Below are 16,193 nucleotides of genomic sequence, written 5' to 3' on the forward strand. Positions count from 1 at the left end.
AGGTCTAAACCAGGACTAAAACTAAACCAGGACTAAACCAGGTCTAAACCAGGTCTAAACCAGGACTAAACCAGGTCTAAACCAGGACTAAACCAGGACTAAACCAGGTCTAAACCAGGTCTAAACCAGGACTAAACCAGGTCTAAACCAGGACTAAACCAGGTCTAAACCAGGACTAAACCAGGTCCAGGTCTAAACCTAAACCCAGGCTAAACCAGGTCTAAACCAGGTCTAAACCAGGTCTAAACCAGGACTAAACCAGGCTAAACCAGGACTAAAACTAAACCAGGTCTAAACCAGGTCTAAACCAGGTCTAAACCAGGTCTAAACCAGGACTAAACCAGGTCTAAACCAGGTCTAAACCAGGTCTAAACCAGGTCTAAATTTTACTTGACAACTTTTCTTAAAATAATCGACCTCTAGACGAGAACGAAACGTCTCAGAACGAATAAGTCGAAAATAAATCTAAAAATTTGCCGTGTAACTTTTCGGTTTGTGGGTCCTTCACCTGCTCGTTTCTACGGATACGTGATTGCTCTGCTTGGAATGTTCCACAGTGTGACTTTAAACTTACTCAAACACAGACGGTTTTTTTTACGGCTCAAAAATACCTCGAAAAACACCCGATCTGACCTGGAACTCGGTCTGGACCAGGTCTGGTTTGGTTTCCGCGACGACAGAAACGTTTAATGCCACGAAAGTTACACAATGCACCTTTAAAAACGCCGAGGGCCGTCGTGTAAAAGTTATAAAATACAGTATATTGCGAGTACATGACCTTCATTTGTCGCCGCGATAACTCGAGTCTGCGTTGTTGTTTTGTTTGGTTTTTTTAAAAACGGTAAATACAAAAACTTTAGAAGCTCTCGACGTCGGGTTTTGTCGTTCGTCAAAGCTGCGGTCTGACCACGAGGCTCACGTCGCACTCCTCCTCAATTTTCGGAATAAAAAAGTCGATCTGGAATGAAAAAGAAGCGGAGAAATTGCGTTAATCGAGCAGCGAAAAAAAAAAAAAAACACAAAGGAGCGCGAACTGTGGCGAGGTGAGGCGGAGTCTTACGTTGTTGTTGAGGATGTCTTTAAAAAGTTCCGGGTTGGGCTGCGGGACTTTCGGGTAGATTATGTCTTTATGTCTGGAACAAAAGGTAAATTCAGAAAAATAATCAGAATAATCAGGTCAAAGGAATAACGGATTGTTTTGGACGGTAACCAGTGTCGGGGAGTAACAGATTACACGTACCGGAGTAATCAGAGTACAAATGATGAGTAACGGTATTCAGTTACAGTTACTGTTTCAGTGAGTGGGAATTGGATTACAGTTACTTTGTTGGAATAAATGGAGGATTACACAGAGGGATTTTACTGTTTTCACATTTCGGGCTATAACCCTTTTTTTTTTTTCTTTTTGTTTTTTCTCCCATAATTCCACTCAAACCAGGTCTAAACCAAGATTAAACCAGGTCTAAACCAGGTCTAAACCAGGTCTAAACCAAGATTAAACCAGGTCTAAACCAGGTCTAAAACCAGGTCTAAACCAAGATTAAACCAGGTCTAAACCAGGTCTAAACCAGGTCTAAACCAAGTAAACCAGGTCTAAACCAGGTCTAAACCAGTAAACCAGGTCTAAACCAGGTCTAAACAAGTCTAAACCAGTCTAAACCAGGTCTAAACCAGGTCTAAACCAGGTCTAAACCAAGTAAACCAGGTTAAACCAGGTCTAAACCAAGATTAAACCAGGTCTAAACCAGGTCTAAACCAAGATTAAACCAGGTCTAAACCAGGTCTAAACCAAGTTAAACCAGTTAAACCAGGTCTAAACCAGGTCTAAACCAGGTCTAAACCAAGATTAAACCAGGTTAAACCAGGTCTAAACCAGGTCTAAACCAGGTCTAAACCAGTCTAAACCAGGTCTAAACCAGGTTAAACCAGGTCTAAAAGGTCTAAACAGGTCTAAACCCTAAAAGACTAAACCAGGTCTAAACCAGGACTAAACCAGGTCTAAACCAGGTCTAAACTAGGTCTAAACCAAGACTAAACCAGGAAACCAGGTCTAAACTAAACCAGGACTAACCAGTTCTAAACAAGGTCTAAACCAAGACTAAACCATTAAACCAGGTCCTCTAAACCAGGTCTAAACCAAGATTAAACCAGGTCTAAACCAGGTCTAAACCAGGTCTAAACCAAGATTAAACCAGGTCTAAACCAGGTCTAAACCAAGATTAAACCAGGTCTAAACCAGGTCTAAACCAAGATTAAACCAGGTCTAAACCAGGTCTAAACCTAAACCAGGTCTAAACCAGGTCTAAACCAGGTCTAAACCAAGATTAAACCAGGTCTAAACCAGGACTAAACCAGGTCTAAACCAAGATTAAACCAGGTCTAAACCAGGTCTAAACCAAGATTAAACCAGGTCTAAACCAGGTCTAAACCAAGTCTAAACCAGGTCTAAACCAGGTCTAAACCAAAACCAGGTCTAAACCAGGTCTAAACCAGGTCTAAACCAGGTCTAAACCAGGTTAAACCAGGTCTAAACAGGTCTAAACCAAGACTAAACCAGGACTAAACCAGGTCTAAACCAGGACTAAACCAGGTCTAAAAGGTCTAAACAGGTCTAAACCAAGTCTAACCACCAGGACTAAACTAAAACCAGGTCTAAACCAAGACTAAACCAGGTCTAAACCAGGTCTAAACCAGGTCTAAAACCAGGTCTAAACCAGGTCTAAACCAAGATTAAACCAGGTCTAAACCAGGTCTAAACCAGGTCTAAACCAAGATTAAACCAGGTCTAAACCAGGTCTAAACCAGGTCTAAACCAGGTCTAAACCAGGTCTAAACCAAGATTAAACCAGGTCTAAACCAGGTCTAAACCAGGTCTAAACCAGGTCTAAACCAGGTCTAAACCAGGTCTAAACCAAGATTAAACCAGGTCTAAACCAGGTCTAAACCAAGATTAAACCAGGTCTAAACCAGGTTTAAACCAAGATTAAACCAGGTCTAAACCAGGTCTAAACTAGGTCTAAACCAAGACTAAACCAGGACTAAACCAGGTCTAAACCAGGACTAAACCAGGTCTAAACCAGGTCTAAACTAGGTCTAAACCAAGACTAAACCAGGACTAAAACCAGGTCTAAACTGGGACTAAACCAGGACTAAACCAGTTCTAAACAAGGTCTAAACCAAGACTAAACCAGGCCCAAACCAGGTCTAAACCAGGTCTAAACTGGGACTAAACCAGGTCTAAACCAGGTCTAAACCAGGACTAAAACCAGGTCTAAACCAGGTCTAAACCTAAACCAAGACTAAACCATTTATGTCACTTCAGGCTGCAGTCTGAATGTAGAATTATAGTCCAAAAATACGGTAATAAAAAGGCGCACTTACTTCATGCACCACAATAAGCAGAGTACGACGAGCGCCGCCATCAGCAGAGGAATCACAACGACGGCGAACAACATCGGGTTAAAGACTGGAACGGCGTCTGGAAGAAAAAACACAAGAGCGTTAGTTCAAAGATCCAAATCCAAAACTTTATTTGTGTAGCACATTTGACAAACAAAGCAGCTTCCAAAGCATAAAATGAAGACAACAAAAAGGTAAAATTGCTCAAATTTGGGCATATCAATCCTAAAATAATAAAACCAGTAAAATCTAATAAAAGCAAAAAAACATAAAAATTATAAAATAGGAGTAAATAGTGTTTGTAATAGTGTTTGGAGGGAACTTTTGGAGGGAATCAGAAAACACTAGACCAGTGGTGCGCAATACGTCGATCGTGATCTACCAGTCGATCGCCAAGGTCGTGTGGGTAGATCGCCGTGTCTCGTCTCGGACTCGTGTTTGGACTCGGTCTTGTCTCTCACTCGAGGTCTGACACTCGACAAGTGTGATCATATTTCATTCCGGCCGCTGCTGTTGGTAATAAACTTGTAGCGGGTGCAGGAGCGTGTGGGGCGTCTCAGTGCAGCCTGTGCGCTCATTTGAAACCCGCGGAGACTCTACGGCGCATCACAAACACACACGCTCCCTATGCACGGCTCGTCTGCGACAGCGTGTGCCCTCGTGTACCAGCGTGCATCACAGGGCAGGTTCAACTTCCTAAACATCCTACCTGTCCATCTGCCTCACGTCAGCACGCCGCCCCTCGCCTTTTCACGCTCTCGCTCCTTCCTGCGTACAGCCAACACAAGCCCCTCCCACAGTGCGGCTGATTAGAAGAGCAAGACCAAACGTGAAGCAAAAAACCAGTCTAAATTTGTGTTCCAGTGTCGGCACAAAGCAGGTCTACAGCATAGAGCGGATCTACAGAACAGACCTACTGCCACATTTGGCTGAAGTTTGTCTAACAAAAGTGACAAATGCATCTGTGTTTGTCACGATGTGCGTTTGGTTTGGTAAACGTGCAGAGGCTGGTAAATATCACTGCAAAACCAGAAAAGAATGAAACTCCAGTTTGGAACTTTAAAAAACAGGTTTAAAAATCTTCCTTCACTTTTTTTCACAGTTTTGTGTAAAGTGCCAGAGGAAGTTCTCTTAAAGAAGAGGTTCTCAAACTGTGGGGGAGGGTCCAAAAAAGGGGCACAGAGTGTTTCAGTGCAGTTTGTTTGACTTTGGATTAGATCAGGGGTGGGCAAACTTTTTGGCTCGGGGGCCACGTAGGGTTCAAAAATTTGACTGAAGGGCCGGACAGGAGACAGGACATGACGTGTTAAGAGCCCGGCTCCATTGCACTCGTATTTATGCTCATGTAGGACGAAACTTTCAGACGAGTAAGCTTCAGAAATCACAAAAAGTGAAAGACGTCTTCTCCATTCAAGTTGCCACACGCACAGTAGTAGCATGAAAAAGTGCATGTTCAGGCACCAGCCAATCAGTGAAGAGAGACATTCTGTGTTGGCGACGATTCACGAAATCGAGGATTTAAAGCCAGAACAAAGAGAATGTTTGGTGAATTTCATCAAGAAGAAAGACGTTATTGTCCTTCTTCCTACGGGATTTGGTGCATTACATACGTCACGACCAAACAGCACGGACGACTGGAACCAGGACTGACCTGAAACAGGATAAAGGACTAAAACAGGACTAAACCAGGAGACCAGGACTAAACCAGGACTGAAACAGGACTGAAACAGGACTAAACTTGTCTAGGGGTAACATCATTTTTTTAAACATTATTATTCTATTAATCAACAATACAAAAACAGTGTCTGATTTTCACTGCTTATTTTTCATAATTTTTTTTTAATTTAATATTGCTTTTTTTCAGTTTCAGGTTATTTCAGTGACCATTGTTGATTCTTCTTTCATTACCAGAGCAGAACCAACAATTTTGAACATGTCATCTTGTTTTCAGATTTATTATCTACTTAATAGTTTGGTTTTAGTTTAGTCTAGAAGGTCGTTGATTTTAAAAGAACTTGTCAAGTAAAATGATCTCGTCGCATGGAAAAGATCATTTCACTACTTTAAATCATTTTTGGATAGAAAATTACTTGAAAACTAAACCAGGTCTGAACCAGGACTAAAAACCAGGACTAACCAGGAGTAAACCAGGACTAAACCAGGACTGAACCAGGACTAAACCGGTCCTAAACCAGGAGTAAACCAGGACTAAACCAGGACTGAACCAGGACTAAACCAGGACTAAACAGGACTAAACCAGGTCTAAACCAGGACTAAACCAGGTCTAAACCAGGTCTAAACCAAAAACCAGGACTAAACCAGGACTAAACCAGGACTAAACCAGGACTAAACCAGACTAAACCAGGACTAAACCAGGTCTAAACCAGGACTAAACCAGGACTAAACCAGGACTAAACCAGGACTAAACCAGGTAAACCAGGACTAAACCAGGACTAACCAGGACTAAACCAGACTAAACCAGGACTAAACCAGGACTAAACCAGGACTAAACCAGGACTAAACCAGGACTAAACCAGGACTAAACCAGGACTAAACCAGGTCTAAAACCAGGTCTACTAAACCAGGACTAAACCAGGTCTAAACCAGGTCTAAACCAGGTCTAAAACCAGGACTAAACCAGGACTAAACCAGGACTAAACCAGGTCTAAAACCAGGTCTAAACCAGGTCTAAACCAGGACTAAACCAGGACTAAACCAGGACTAAACCAGGTCTAAACCAGGTCTAAACCAGGACTAAACCAGGACTAAACCAGGACTAAACCAGGACTAAACCAGGACTAAACCAGGTCTAAACCAGGACTAAACCAGGACTAAAACCAGGACTAAACAGGACTAAACCAGGTCTAAACCAGGACTAAACCAGGTCTAAACCAGGACTAAACCAGGACTAAACCAGGTCTAAACCAGGACTGAACCAGGACTAAACCAGGTCTAAACCAGAACTAAACCAGGACTGAACTCATTTTCAGATAGAAAAAATGTTTGGCCAAAATTGAAGATATAAACACTTAAACTTTAACAAAAAATGATTTAAAAGTCGTGAAATGATCCGTCCATGCAGCAGTTTGATAAGTTATCTTAAACCAGGTCTAAACAAACACGAGAACAGGTTAAAACCAGGAACTAAGCAACTCTAAACCAGGTCAGTAAAACCAGGAACCAGGTCTGACTAAAACCAGGTCTAAACCCAAAACCAAGATAACCATTGACTTTTAAAATTCTAAAACCATACAGGACTAAATAACCAGGACTGTAGAGAAACCAGATGTAAAAGTTAACCAGGTTTATAAACCAGGATCTGTGTTCTTAAACCAGGACCTGATCATTAAAAATTTAAACCAGGTCTAAAACCAGGACTAAAACCAGGAGGTCTAAACCAGGACTAAACCAGGACTAAACCAGGTCTACTAAAACCCTAAAAAGGAGGTCTAAAACCAGGTCTAAACCAGGTCTAAAACACTAAACCAGGTCATAACCAGGTCTAAACCAGGACTAAACCAGGACTAAACCAGGTCTAAACCAGGTCTAAACCAGGATTTAACAGGACTGAATCATACTGCGTGGACATGTTTCCTCGTCTTCTATCAATAACGTTTTTAATTTGGTTCAGTCTGGGCTTTTCAATTTTCTTTTACTGAGAAAATGAAAGGATTTTAAGTGCACCTTATAGTCCGAAAAATACGGTATTTGGAAATCCTGACTGGTGACTCGCTGCAGGCGCCGGGCTTTAGGTAAACACTCACATTTTTAACTCTTTCCCACCTTCACTCAAAACACTTTAGACCACGAAACCAGGAACCCGCGAACCCACTCATCACATTCACCCACCAGAGTACACAGAGTCCGGGTGAGTAAAGTGTCTTGCCCAACTGCACAATGGCAGCATTCATCTGCGGGGGTTGAAGTGGCCGCTGTCGGTCTGTGAGTCACTGGACCTGATCAAACACTCGCGATGTTTTATGGTGACAGCGGTGAAGAAAAAGACCTGGTTTAGTCCTGGTTTAGTCCTGGTTTACCTGGTTTAGTCCTGGTTTAGTCCTGGTTTAGACTGGTTTAGACCTGGTTTTAGACCTGGTTTAGTCCTGGTTTAGACCTGCTTTTGGTTTAGTCCTGGTTAGACCTGGATTTTAGTCTGGTTTAGTCCTGGTTTAGAACCTGGTTTAGTCCTGGTTTAGTCCTGGTTTAGTCCTGGTTTAGTCCTGGATTTAGACCCTGTTTTGACCTGGTTTAGTCCTGGTTTAGACCTGGTTTAGACCTGGTTTAGTCCTGGTTTACCTGGTTTAGACCTGGTTTAGTCCTGGTTTAGTCCTGGTTTCTGGTTTAGTCCCTGGTTTAGACCTGGTTTAGACCTGGTTTAGTCCTGGTTTCAGTCCTGGTTTAGTCCTGGTTTAGTCCTGGTTTAGTCCTGGTTTAGACCTGGTTTTAGTCCTGGTTTAGACCTGGTTTAGTCCTGGTTTAGTCCTGGTTTAGACCTGGTTTTAGACCTGGTTTAGTCCTGGTTTAGTCCTGGTTTAGTCCTGGTTTAGACCTGGTTTAGTCCTGGTTTAGTCCTGGTTTAGACCTGGTTTTTTAGTCCTGGTTTAGTCCCTGGTTTAGTCCTGGTTTAGACCTGGTTTAGACCTGGTTTAGACCTGGTTTAGTCCTGGTTTAGACCTTTTAGAGTCTGGTTTAGACCTGGTTTACCTGGTTTAGTCCTGGTTTAGACCTGGTTTTAGACCTGGTTTAGTCCTGGTCATCCTGGTTTAGTCCTGGTTTAGTCTGGTTTACCTGGTTTAGTCCTGGTTTTAGTCCTGGTTTAGTCCTGGTTTAGACCTGGTTTAGTTCCTGGTTTAGTCCTGGTTTAGTCTGGTTAGACCTGGTTTAGTCCTGGTTTAGTCCTGGTTTAGTCCTGTAGTTTAGACCTGGTTTAGACCTGGTTTAGACCTGGTTTAGACCTGGTTTAGTCCTGTTTAGACCTGTTTAGACCTGGTTTAAGTCCTGGTTTAGACCTGGTTTAGACCTGGTTTAGTCCTGGTTTAGTCCTGGTTTAGACCTGGTTTAGTCCTGGTTTAGTCCTGGTTTAGACCTGGTTTAGTCCTGGTTTAGTCCTGGTTTAGTCCTGGTTTAGTCCTGGTTTAGACCTGGTTTAGTCCCTGGTTTAGACCTGGTTTAGTCCTGGTTTAGACCCTGGTTTCTGGTTTAGACCTGGTTTAGTCCTGGTTTAGTCCTGGTTTCTGGTTTAGACCTGGTTTAGTCCTGGTTTTAGTCCTGGTTTAGTCCTGGTTTACCTGGTTTTCCTGGTTTAGTCCTGGTTTAGTCCTGGTTTAGTCCTGGTTTAGTCCTGGTTTAGTTTAGACCTGGTTTAGTTTAGTCCTGGTTTAGTCCTGGTTTAGACCTGGTTTAGACCTGGTTTAGTCCTGTTTAGTCTGGTTTAGTTCCTGTTTAGTCCTGGTTTAGTCCTGGTTTAGTCCTGGTTTAGTCCTGGTTTAGTAGACCTGTTTAGTTTAGTCCTGGTTTAGTCCTTTTAGACCTGGTTTAGTCCTGGTTAGTCCTGGTTTAGACCTGGTTTAGTCCTGGTTTAGACCTGGGTTTAGTCCTGGACTGGTTTAGTCCTGGTTTAGTCCTGGTTTAGACCTGGTTTACCTGGTTTAGTCCTGGTTTAGTCCTGGTTTGTCCTGGTTTAGACCTGGTTTAGTCCTGGTTTTAGACCTGGTTTAGACCTGGTTTTGGTTTAGTGCTGGTTTAGTCCTTTAGGTTTAGACCTGGTTAGCCCAAAATGTGAAAACAGTAAAATCCTTCTGTTTAATCCATTTATTTCAACAAAGTAACTGTAATCCAATTCCCACTCACTGAAACAGTAACTGTAACTGAATACAGTTACTCATCATTTGTACTCTGATTACTCTGGTACATGTAATCTGTTACTCCCCGACACTGCCCAGGAAACAGTTCTACTTTGCTTTTATTCAATTACAGGTGGTTTTATTGCTCAAAAACACCTTGACAAACAAACATTCTGAGTGTTTGTCCTCGATCCAGGTTCAGTTGTGATTCTAAAACCTTTTATAAACCAGCAGGAGCACAGACTAAACACTGGGACAGTTTTTTAAACGTACCGAAACGTTCCTCGGGCGTCCACTCGGTGTCTCCGTTGCTTCCGGAAACTCCTCTCATGGTGATGCTGTAGGAGCACTCGGGCCGGCGGTACAGCTCAGCGGAGAGTCCGGAGGATTCTTTTGAAAGCTGTCAGGAAGAGCAACGTTTATTTACACTTCTGCAGGACTTTTATATTTATAGAAGTTTTAACAGGAATGACCGACCGACTGTGTTTAGGTTAAAACTAGGGCCGACTGAACCAGGAACCAGGACTAAACCAGGACTAAACCAGGACTAAAACCAGGACTAAACCAGGACTAACCAGGAACCAGGACTAAACCAGGTTAAACCAGGTCTAAATTAGGACTAAACAGGATTAAACCAGGTCTAAAACCAGGACAAACCAGGACTAAACCAGGACTAAACCAGGACTAAACCAGGACTAAACAGGAAACCAGGGTCTAAACAGGTTCTAAACCAGGACTAAAAACCAGGACTAAACCAGACTAACCAGGTCTAAACCAGGTCTAGGACTACTAAACCAGGACTAAACAGGACTAAACCAGGACTCTAAACCAGGTCTAAACCAGGACTAAAACAGGTCGAAACCAGGATTTAACAGGACAAATCCTGCTGTGTGGACGTGTTCTTCTTCTTCTTCAATAATATTTTTAATTTGGTTCAGTAAAATTTGGGTTTTTATTTTCTTTTATCAGACAAAACATTTTACGTGAAGATTTCCTCGTCTTTGCTTCTCTACAGCAAATCAATAATCCAAAGTATTCAGATTTACATTACTCACTTTAAGTAATTTAATGGATTACGTTACAACTACTTCTGGTTATGTAATCTGTATCTGTAGGGGATTACATTTTTAAAGTCACCTTCCCAACACTGGTGATGTAGTTCCCTCTGTTTTTTTTTAGCTTTTACTGCACCATAACTTTTCATTTAAGCAGAGAAACTTGTAATTCAATATACAGAGATTTATTTATGTATTTATTTATTTGTTTAATAGGGACAGTGCATATTAATGAACATCTACAACACTACAGAGTAAAAATACTCATTTCCATCTGTCGTCTCTCGGCAGGAAACACCACAAATTTAACAGAAAAACACCCAACAAAAGACAAGAGCTGCTGTTTCAAGTGGGATTTGAAAGTGTCCAGTGTTGGAGTTTTTTTTATTGATAATGTGAGTTTGTTCCAGACTTAGCGCCTCTGACTGAGACACTTTGTCAATGTGTTGAGTCTGTGTGGGAGTTCAGTTTCATTTCTCTGACGGTCTTTGGCCTCGACCTGTTCAGTTTTTTTATTAAAACAAACAAAGTCCAAAGTTGGTTTCCTGGTTTAGTTTAGACCTGGTTAGTCTGGTTTAGTCCTGGTTTAGTCCTGGTTTAGTTTAGTCCTGGTTTCTGGTTTAGTCCTGGTTTAAGTCCTGGTTTATCCTGGTTTAGACTGGTTTAATATGGTTTAGTCCTATTTTAGACCTGGTTTACCCTGGTTTAGTCCTGGTTTACTCCTGGTTTAGACCTCATTTAGTCCTGATTTAGCCTGGTTTAGACCTCGCTTAGTCCTGATTTAGTCCTGGTTTCGTCCGGTTTGTCTGGTTTAGACCTGTTTAGACATTTACTAGCTGGTTTAGACTTTAGTCCTAGATCTTTAGTCCTGTTTCAGTCCTGGTTTAGTCCTGGTTTAGACCTGTTTAGAGACCGTCATTTAAGTCCTGATTTTTTAGTCCTGTCCTGTTTGAAGTCTGTTGTCCTAGATTCATTTAGTCCTGCTGGTTTGTCTGGTTTAAGTCCTGGTTCAGTTTTGTGGGCTATGTGGTTTAATTTGGGGAACTTGTGTTTAGTTTAGTGTGTGTCCCTAAGTTTTACACTGGTTTTTGTGTAAACCTGCGTGACCCTTTTTTGGCACAAACTCTGTTTATTCTGTTGTTCTGTTTCTTAGTTTAGGTTGTTTTCTGTATATTTTTAGTGTTTTGTTAATTTACCTTTACATTCCTGTTAATTAAAGATTATTAATTTTTCCATTTTACATCTTGGTTTTATTTTTGTTACTTCCCTCACCCAAACGAGCTGGTCGTAACACAAACAAAGTCCAACAAAGTCTTGTTTAGTCCTGGTTTAGACCTGGTTTAGACTGGTTTAGACCTGGTTTAGACCTGTTTAGACCCTGGTTTAACCTGGTTTAGATGTAGACCTGGTTTAGTCCTGGTTTTAATCCTGGTTTAATCCTGATTTAGATGTAAACCAAGACTAAATCAAGACTAAACCTGGATTAAATCAGGTTCTAAACCAGGTCTAAACCAGGTCTAAACCTAAACCAGGACTTAACTAAACCAGACTAAACCAGGACTAAACCAGACTAAAACCAGGACTAAACAGGTCTAAACAGGCTCTAAACTAAACCAGGACTAACCAGGACTAAACCAGGTTAAAAGTCTAAAAGGACTAAAAAAACTAAACAGATCTAAACTACTTCTAAACCAGGTTAAACCAGGTCTAAACCAGGACTAAACCGGGACTAAACCAGGTCTAAATTAGGACTAAACATATGCATATTAATGAACATCTACAACACTACAGAGTAAATATGACAGATTAGAGTAAAAATACTCATTTCCATCTGTCGTCTCTCGGCAGGAAACACCACAAATTTAACAGAAAAAAACCCAACAAAAGACAAGAGCTGCTGTTTCATGTGGGATTTGAAAGTGTCCAGTGTTGGAGTTTTTTTTATTGATAATGTGAGTTTGTTCCAGAACTTAGCGCCTCTGACTGAGACACACTTTGTCCAGATGTGTTGAGTCTGTGTGGGAGTTCAGTTTCATTTCTCTGACGGTCTTTGGCCTCGACCTGTTACAGTTTTTTAATTAAACAAACAAAGTCCAAACAAAGTCTTGGTTTAGACCTGGTTTAGTCCTGGTTTAGTCCTGGTTTAGTCCTGGTTTAGACCTGGTTTAGTCCTGGTTTAGTCCTGGTTTAGACCTGTTTAGTCCTGGTTTAGACCTGGTTTAGACCTGTTTAGTTTAGTCCTGGTTTAGAGTCCTGGTTTACCTGGTTTACCTGGTTTAGTCCTGGTTTAGACCTGGTTTAGTTTATCCTGGTTTAGACCTGGTTTAAGTCCTGGTTTAGTCCTGGTTTATCCTGGTCCTGGTTTAGTCCTGGTTTAGACCTGGTTTAGTCCTGGTTTAGATCCTGGTTTTACCTGGTTTAGTCCTGGTTTAGACCTGGTTTAATCCTGGTTTAGTCCTAATTTAGACCTGGTTTAGTCCTGGTTTAGACCTGGTTTAGTCCTGGTTTAGACCTGGTTTAGTCCTGGTTTAGTCCTGGTTTAGACCTGGTTTAGTCCTGGTTTAGACCTGGTTTTCCTGTTTAGTCCTTTTAGACCTGGTTTAGTCCTGGTTTAGTCCTGGTTTAGTCCTGGTTTAGACCTGGTTTAGTCCTGGTTTAGACCTGGTTTAGTTTAGACCTGGTTTAGACCTGGTTTAGTCCTGGTTTAGTCCTGGTTTAGACCTGGTTTAGTCCTGGTTTAGTCCTGGTTCAGTCCTGGTTTAGACCTGCTTTAGACCTCATTTAGTCCTGATTTAGACCTGGTTCAGTCCTGGTTTGAACCTGGTTTAATCCTGGTTTAGTCTTGATTTAGTCTTGGTTTAGTCCTGGTTTAGACCAGGTTCAGTTCTGGTTTAATGTTCATAATGTGGATTAAATTAAATATAAAATGTGGGACCAGCTTCTCAAATCTGCGAAACGAATCCCCCTGCAGGTACGAGTTAATCGACCGGACCGAAACCTTCCAACTTTTCCAAACCTTTTAATCTGATTTGTGTACGTGAAAAGTGCGGACACGGTCTTGCCTTACCGTTTCGCTACATTCCGTGTATTTAATTTCGTACGTCCAGTCTGCGAACTCCGGGGGGGGCCAGCTGATGTGGAACAGCTCTCCCGTCGCTTTAATCGTCCAGTTCAGAGGGTAGAGATTAACTGTGGAAATATGAATAATACGTTTAAAACACAACCAAATAAGGCCTAGGACTGAAACCGCAAACTTTATTTATATTATTTATTTATTTATCCCTTATGGCTGGAGGGACTGTGTCTCTGGACGGGCCTGGGAACGCCTCGGGGGCCCCCCTAGAGGAGCTGGAAGAAGTGTCTGGGGTGATGGAAGTCTGGGAATCTCCGCTCAGACTGCTGGACTTTTACTTCTAAGGCACGAAAAGGCAACTCGTTTCTCAGTTCTTAAACTTAAAAACAAGTAAATGCTGTTTAAAGTGGATCCTGAAGGACGCCGATTTAAGAAAGAGTGAATTCTCTAATTTTGATTTAATTTGGTGGAGTAATATTTGTTGTAAATAAAGTATAAATGATGGTTTTACTCATATTAAGAAGACATTTGTATGGACGCCCATATTCGCCAATAAATAAAAAATCAAAAGCCTCACAGAAAGTCATAATCATATGTTTAAAAGTCATAATTATGATTTTAAAAGTCATAATTTTAGGTTTAAACATCATAATTACGAGTTTTAAACGTACTCGTGTTTTAAACTTATGATTATGGCTTTTTAACTCGTAATTATCACTATTAAACTCATAATTAAAACTTTTAAACTCGTAATTTTGACTTTAAAACTTGTAATTAAAACTTTTTAACTCATAATTATGACTTTTAAAACTCATAATTTTGACTTTAAATCTTATAAATATAACTTTTTAACTCATAATTATGACTTTTAAAACTCGTAATTTTGACTTTACAACTTGTAAATATAACTTTTAAACTCATAATTATAACTTTTAAACTCATAATTTTGACTTTTAAACACGTAATTGGCTTTTAAACTTGTAATTATGACTTTTAAACCCATAATTATGACTTAAACTTGTAATTATGACTTTTAAACTCGTAATTATGACTTTTAAACTCATAATTATGACTTTTAAAACTTGTAATTATGACTTTTTAAACTCGTAATTATGACTTTTAAACTCGTAATTATGACTTTTAAACTCGTAATTATGACTTTTAAACTCATAATTATGACTTTTAAACTCGTAATTGATGACTTTTAAACTCGTAATTATGACTTTTAAACTCATAATTTTGACTGACTTTTAAACTTGTAATTATGACTTTTAAAACTCATAATTATGACTTTTAGACTCATAATTATGACTTTTAAACTTGTAATTATGACTTTTAAACTCATAATTATGACTTTTAAACTCATAATTATGACTTTTAAACTTGTAATTATGACTTTTAAACTCATAATTATGACTTTTAAAACTCGTAATTATGACTTTTAAACTTGTAATTATGACTTTTAAACTCATAATTATGACTTTTAAACTTGTAATTATGACTTTTAAACTCATAATTATGACTTTTAAACTCATAATTTTGACTTTTAAACTCGTAATTATGACTTTTAAACTCATAATTATAACTTTTAAACTCATAATTATAACTTTTAAACTCATAATTGTGACTTTTAAACTCATAATTGTGACTTTTAAACTCGTAATTATGACTTTTAAACCCATAATTATGACTTTTAAACCCATAATCATGACTTTCTGTGAGGCTTTTATTTTTTATTTACCAGCGGAAATGGGCTTCCATGCATTTGTGAAGAAAAGTTGAAAAGACAAAACACAGAGTCACAATCAAAAACAAGTGATATTAAAAGAAAACAAAAAAAACCCACAAGGATCAACATTAGCACCATTGTTATTCTATAAAAGTGGATTCAATAGACAAAGATAAATATCACGTTATACTAAAAAATATATATTCTAAACATGGATCTATCATAAAAACTGGATAAGCTCCTCCCCCTCTGACCCGACTCGAGACCGACTAGAAATCGTTAAATTTTGAGCAAATATAAAGCGTTTTGAATGATATTGGGCTCTGGAATTAATGAAGTTATACTTAAAATTTTGTTTGTTTTAATTTATATTTTGTCTCTTGTATTTACAGTACGTTGTAAGTGAAAAAATAAACACAAACTTGCTGTTCATACGCTGCTTTTTTTTTTTTTTTTTTTTAATTCTGACATTGTTTTATAGGATTTAGAGTTATAACCAGTGTTGGGAGTAACATGTTATAAAAGTAATATTTTAATCGCGCGTCACAATGCTTTTTTAACCTGGATTGAAGCGGTGGGTTTTTCGTTTTTCTTCATACAAATTCGCTAAAATCACGGCGATATCAGCAGCGGTGAAACGCCGGAGACGCGCCCACGTAGACCGTCAGGTGACCGCGAGCGAAAGGACCGACGCAGAACTCCACGCTCCACGGGCCGAACCGCAGCTGACGCCCGATTGCGCTTTGCGGAAACCCTGTCTGCAAAGCGCTTCCAAGTTCTAGTCCAAGATTAGTCCTGGTTTAGACCTGGTTTAGTCCTTGGTTCAGTCCTGGTTTAATTCTGGTTTAGTCCTGGTTTAGTCCTGGTTCAGCTCTGGTTTAGTCCTGGTTTAGTCCTGGTTTAGTCCTGGTTTAGTCCTGGTTTAGTTCTGGTTTAGTCCTGGTTTAGGCCTGGTTTAGTCCTGGTTCAGCTCTGGTTTAGTCCTGGTTTAATCCTGGTTTAGTCCTGGTTTAGTCCTGGCTCAGTCCTGGTTTAGTCCTGGTTTAGTTCTGGTTTAGTCCTGGTTTAGTCCTGGTTCAACTCTGGTTTAGTCC

At 40.1% G+C, this 16,193-nt stretch overlaps 1 protein-coding gene across 1 annotated transcript in view; it reads right to left on the minus strand.

Annotated features, from left to right (window-relative positions):
- Positions 1–338: 338 nt before the first annotated feature.
- il13ra1 (interleukin 13 receptor, alpha 1) overlaps positions 339–16,193 on the minus strand; it is a 58,930-nt gene continuing 43,075 nt past the window's right edge. The window contains exons 6-10 of the mRNA XM_055156696.1: positions 13,365–13,486; positions 9,516–9,642; positions 3,382–3,478; positions 1,061–1,133; positions 339–958 (exon numbers count right to left, since the gene is read on the minus strand). Coding sequence (XP_055012671.1) covers positions 890–958; positions 1,061–1,133; positions 3,382–3,478; positions 9,516–9,642; positions 13,365–13,486 — 488 coding nt within the window. The 3' untranslated portion in view covers positions 339–889. The remainder of the gene's footprint in view (positions 959–1,060; positions 1,134–3,381; positions 3,479–9,515; positions 9,643–13,364; positions 13,487–16,193) is intronic.

The sequence above is a fragment of the Boleophthalmus pectinirostris genome, unplaced genomic scaffold (assembly GCF_026225935.1).
Source record: "Boleophthalmus pectinirostris isolate CB_2022bp ecotype Guang Dong unplaced genomic scaffold, ASM2622593v1 HiC_scaffold_20, whole genome shotgun sequence".
In the NCBI taxonomy this organism is placed as follows: domain Eukaryota; kingdom Metazoa; phylum Chordata; class Actinopteri; order Gobiiformes; family Gobiidae; genus Boleophthalmus; species Boleophthalmus pectinirostris.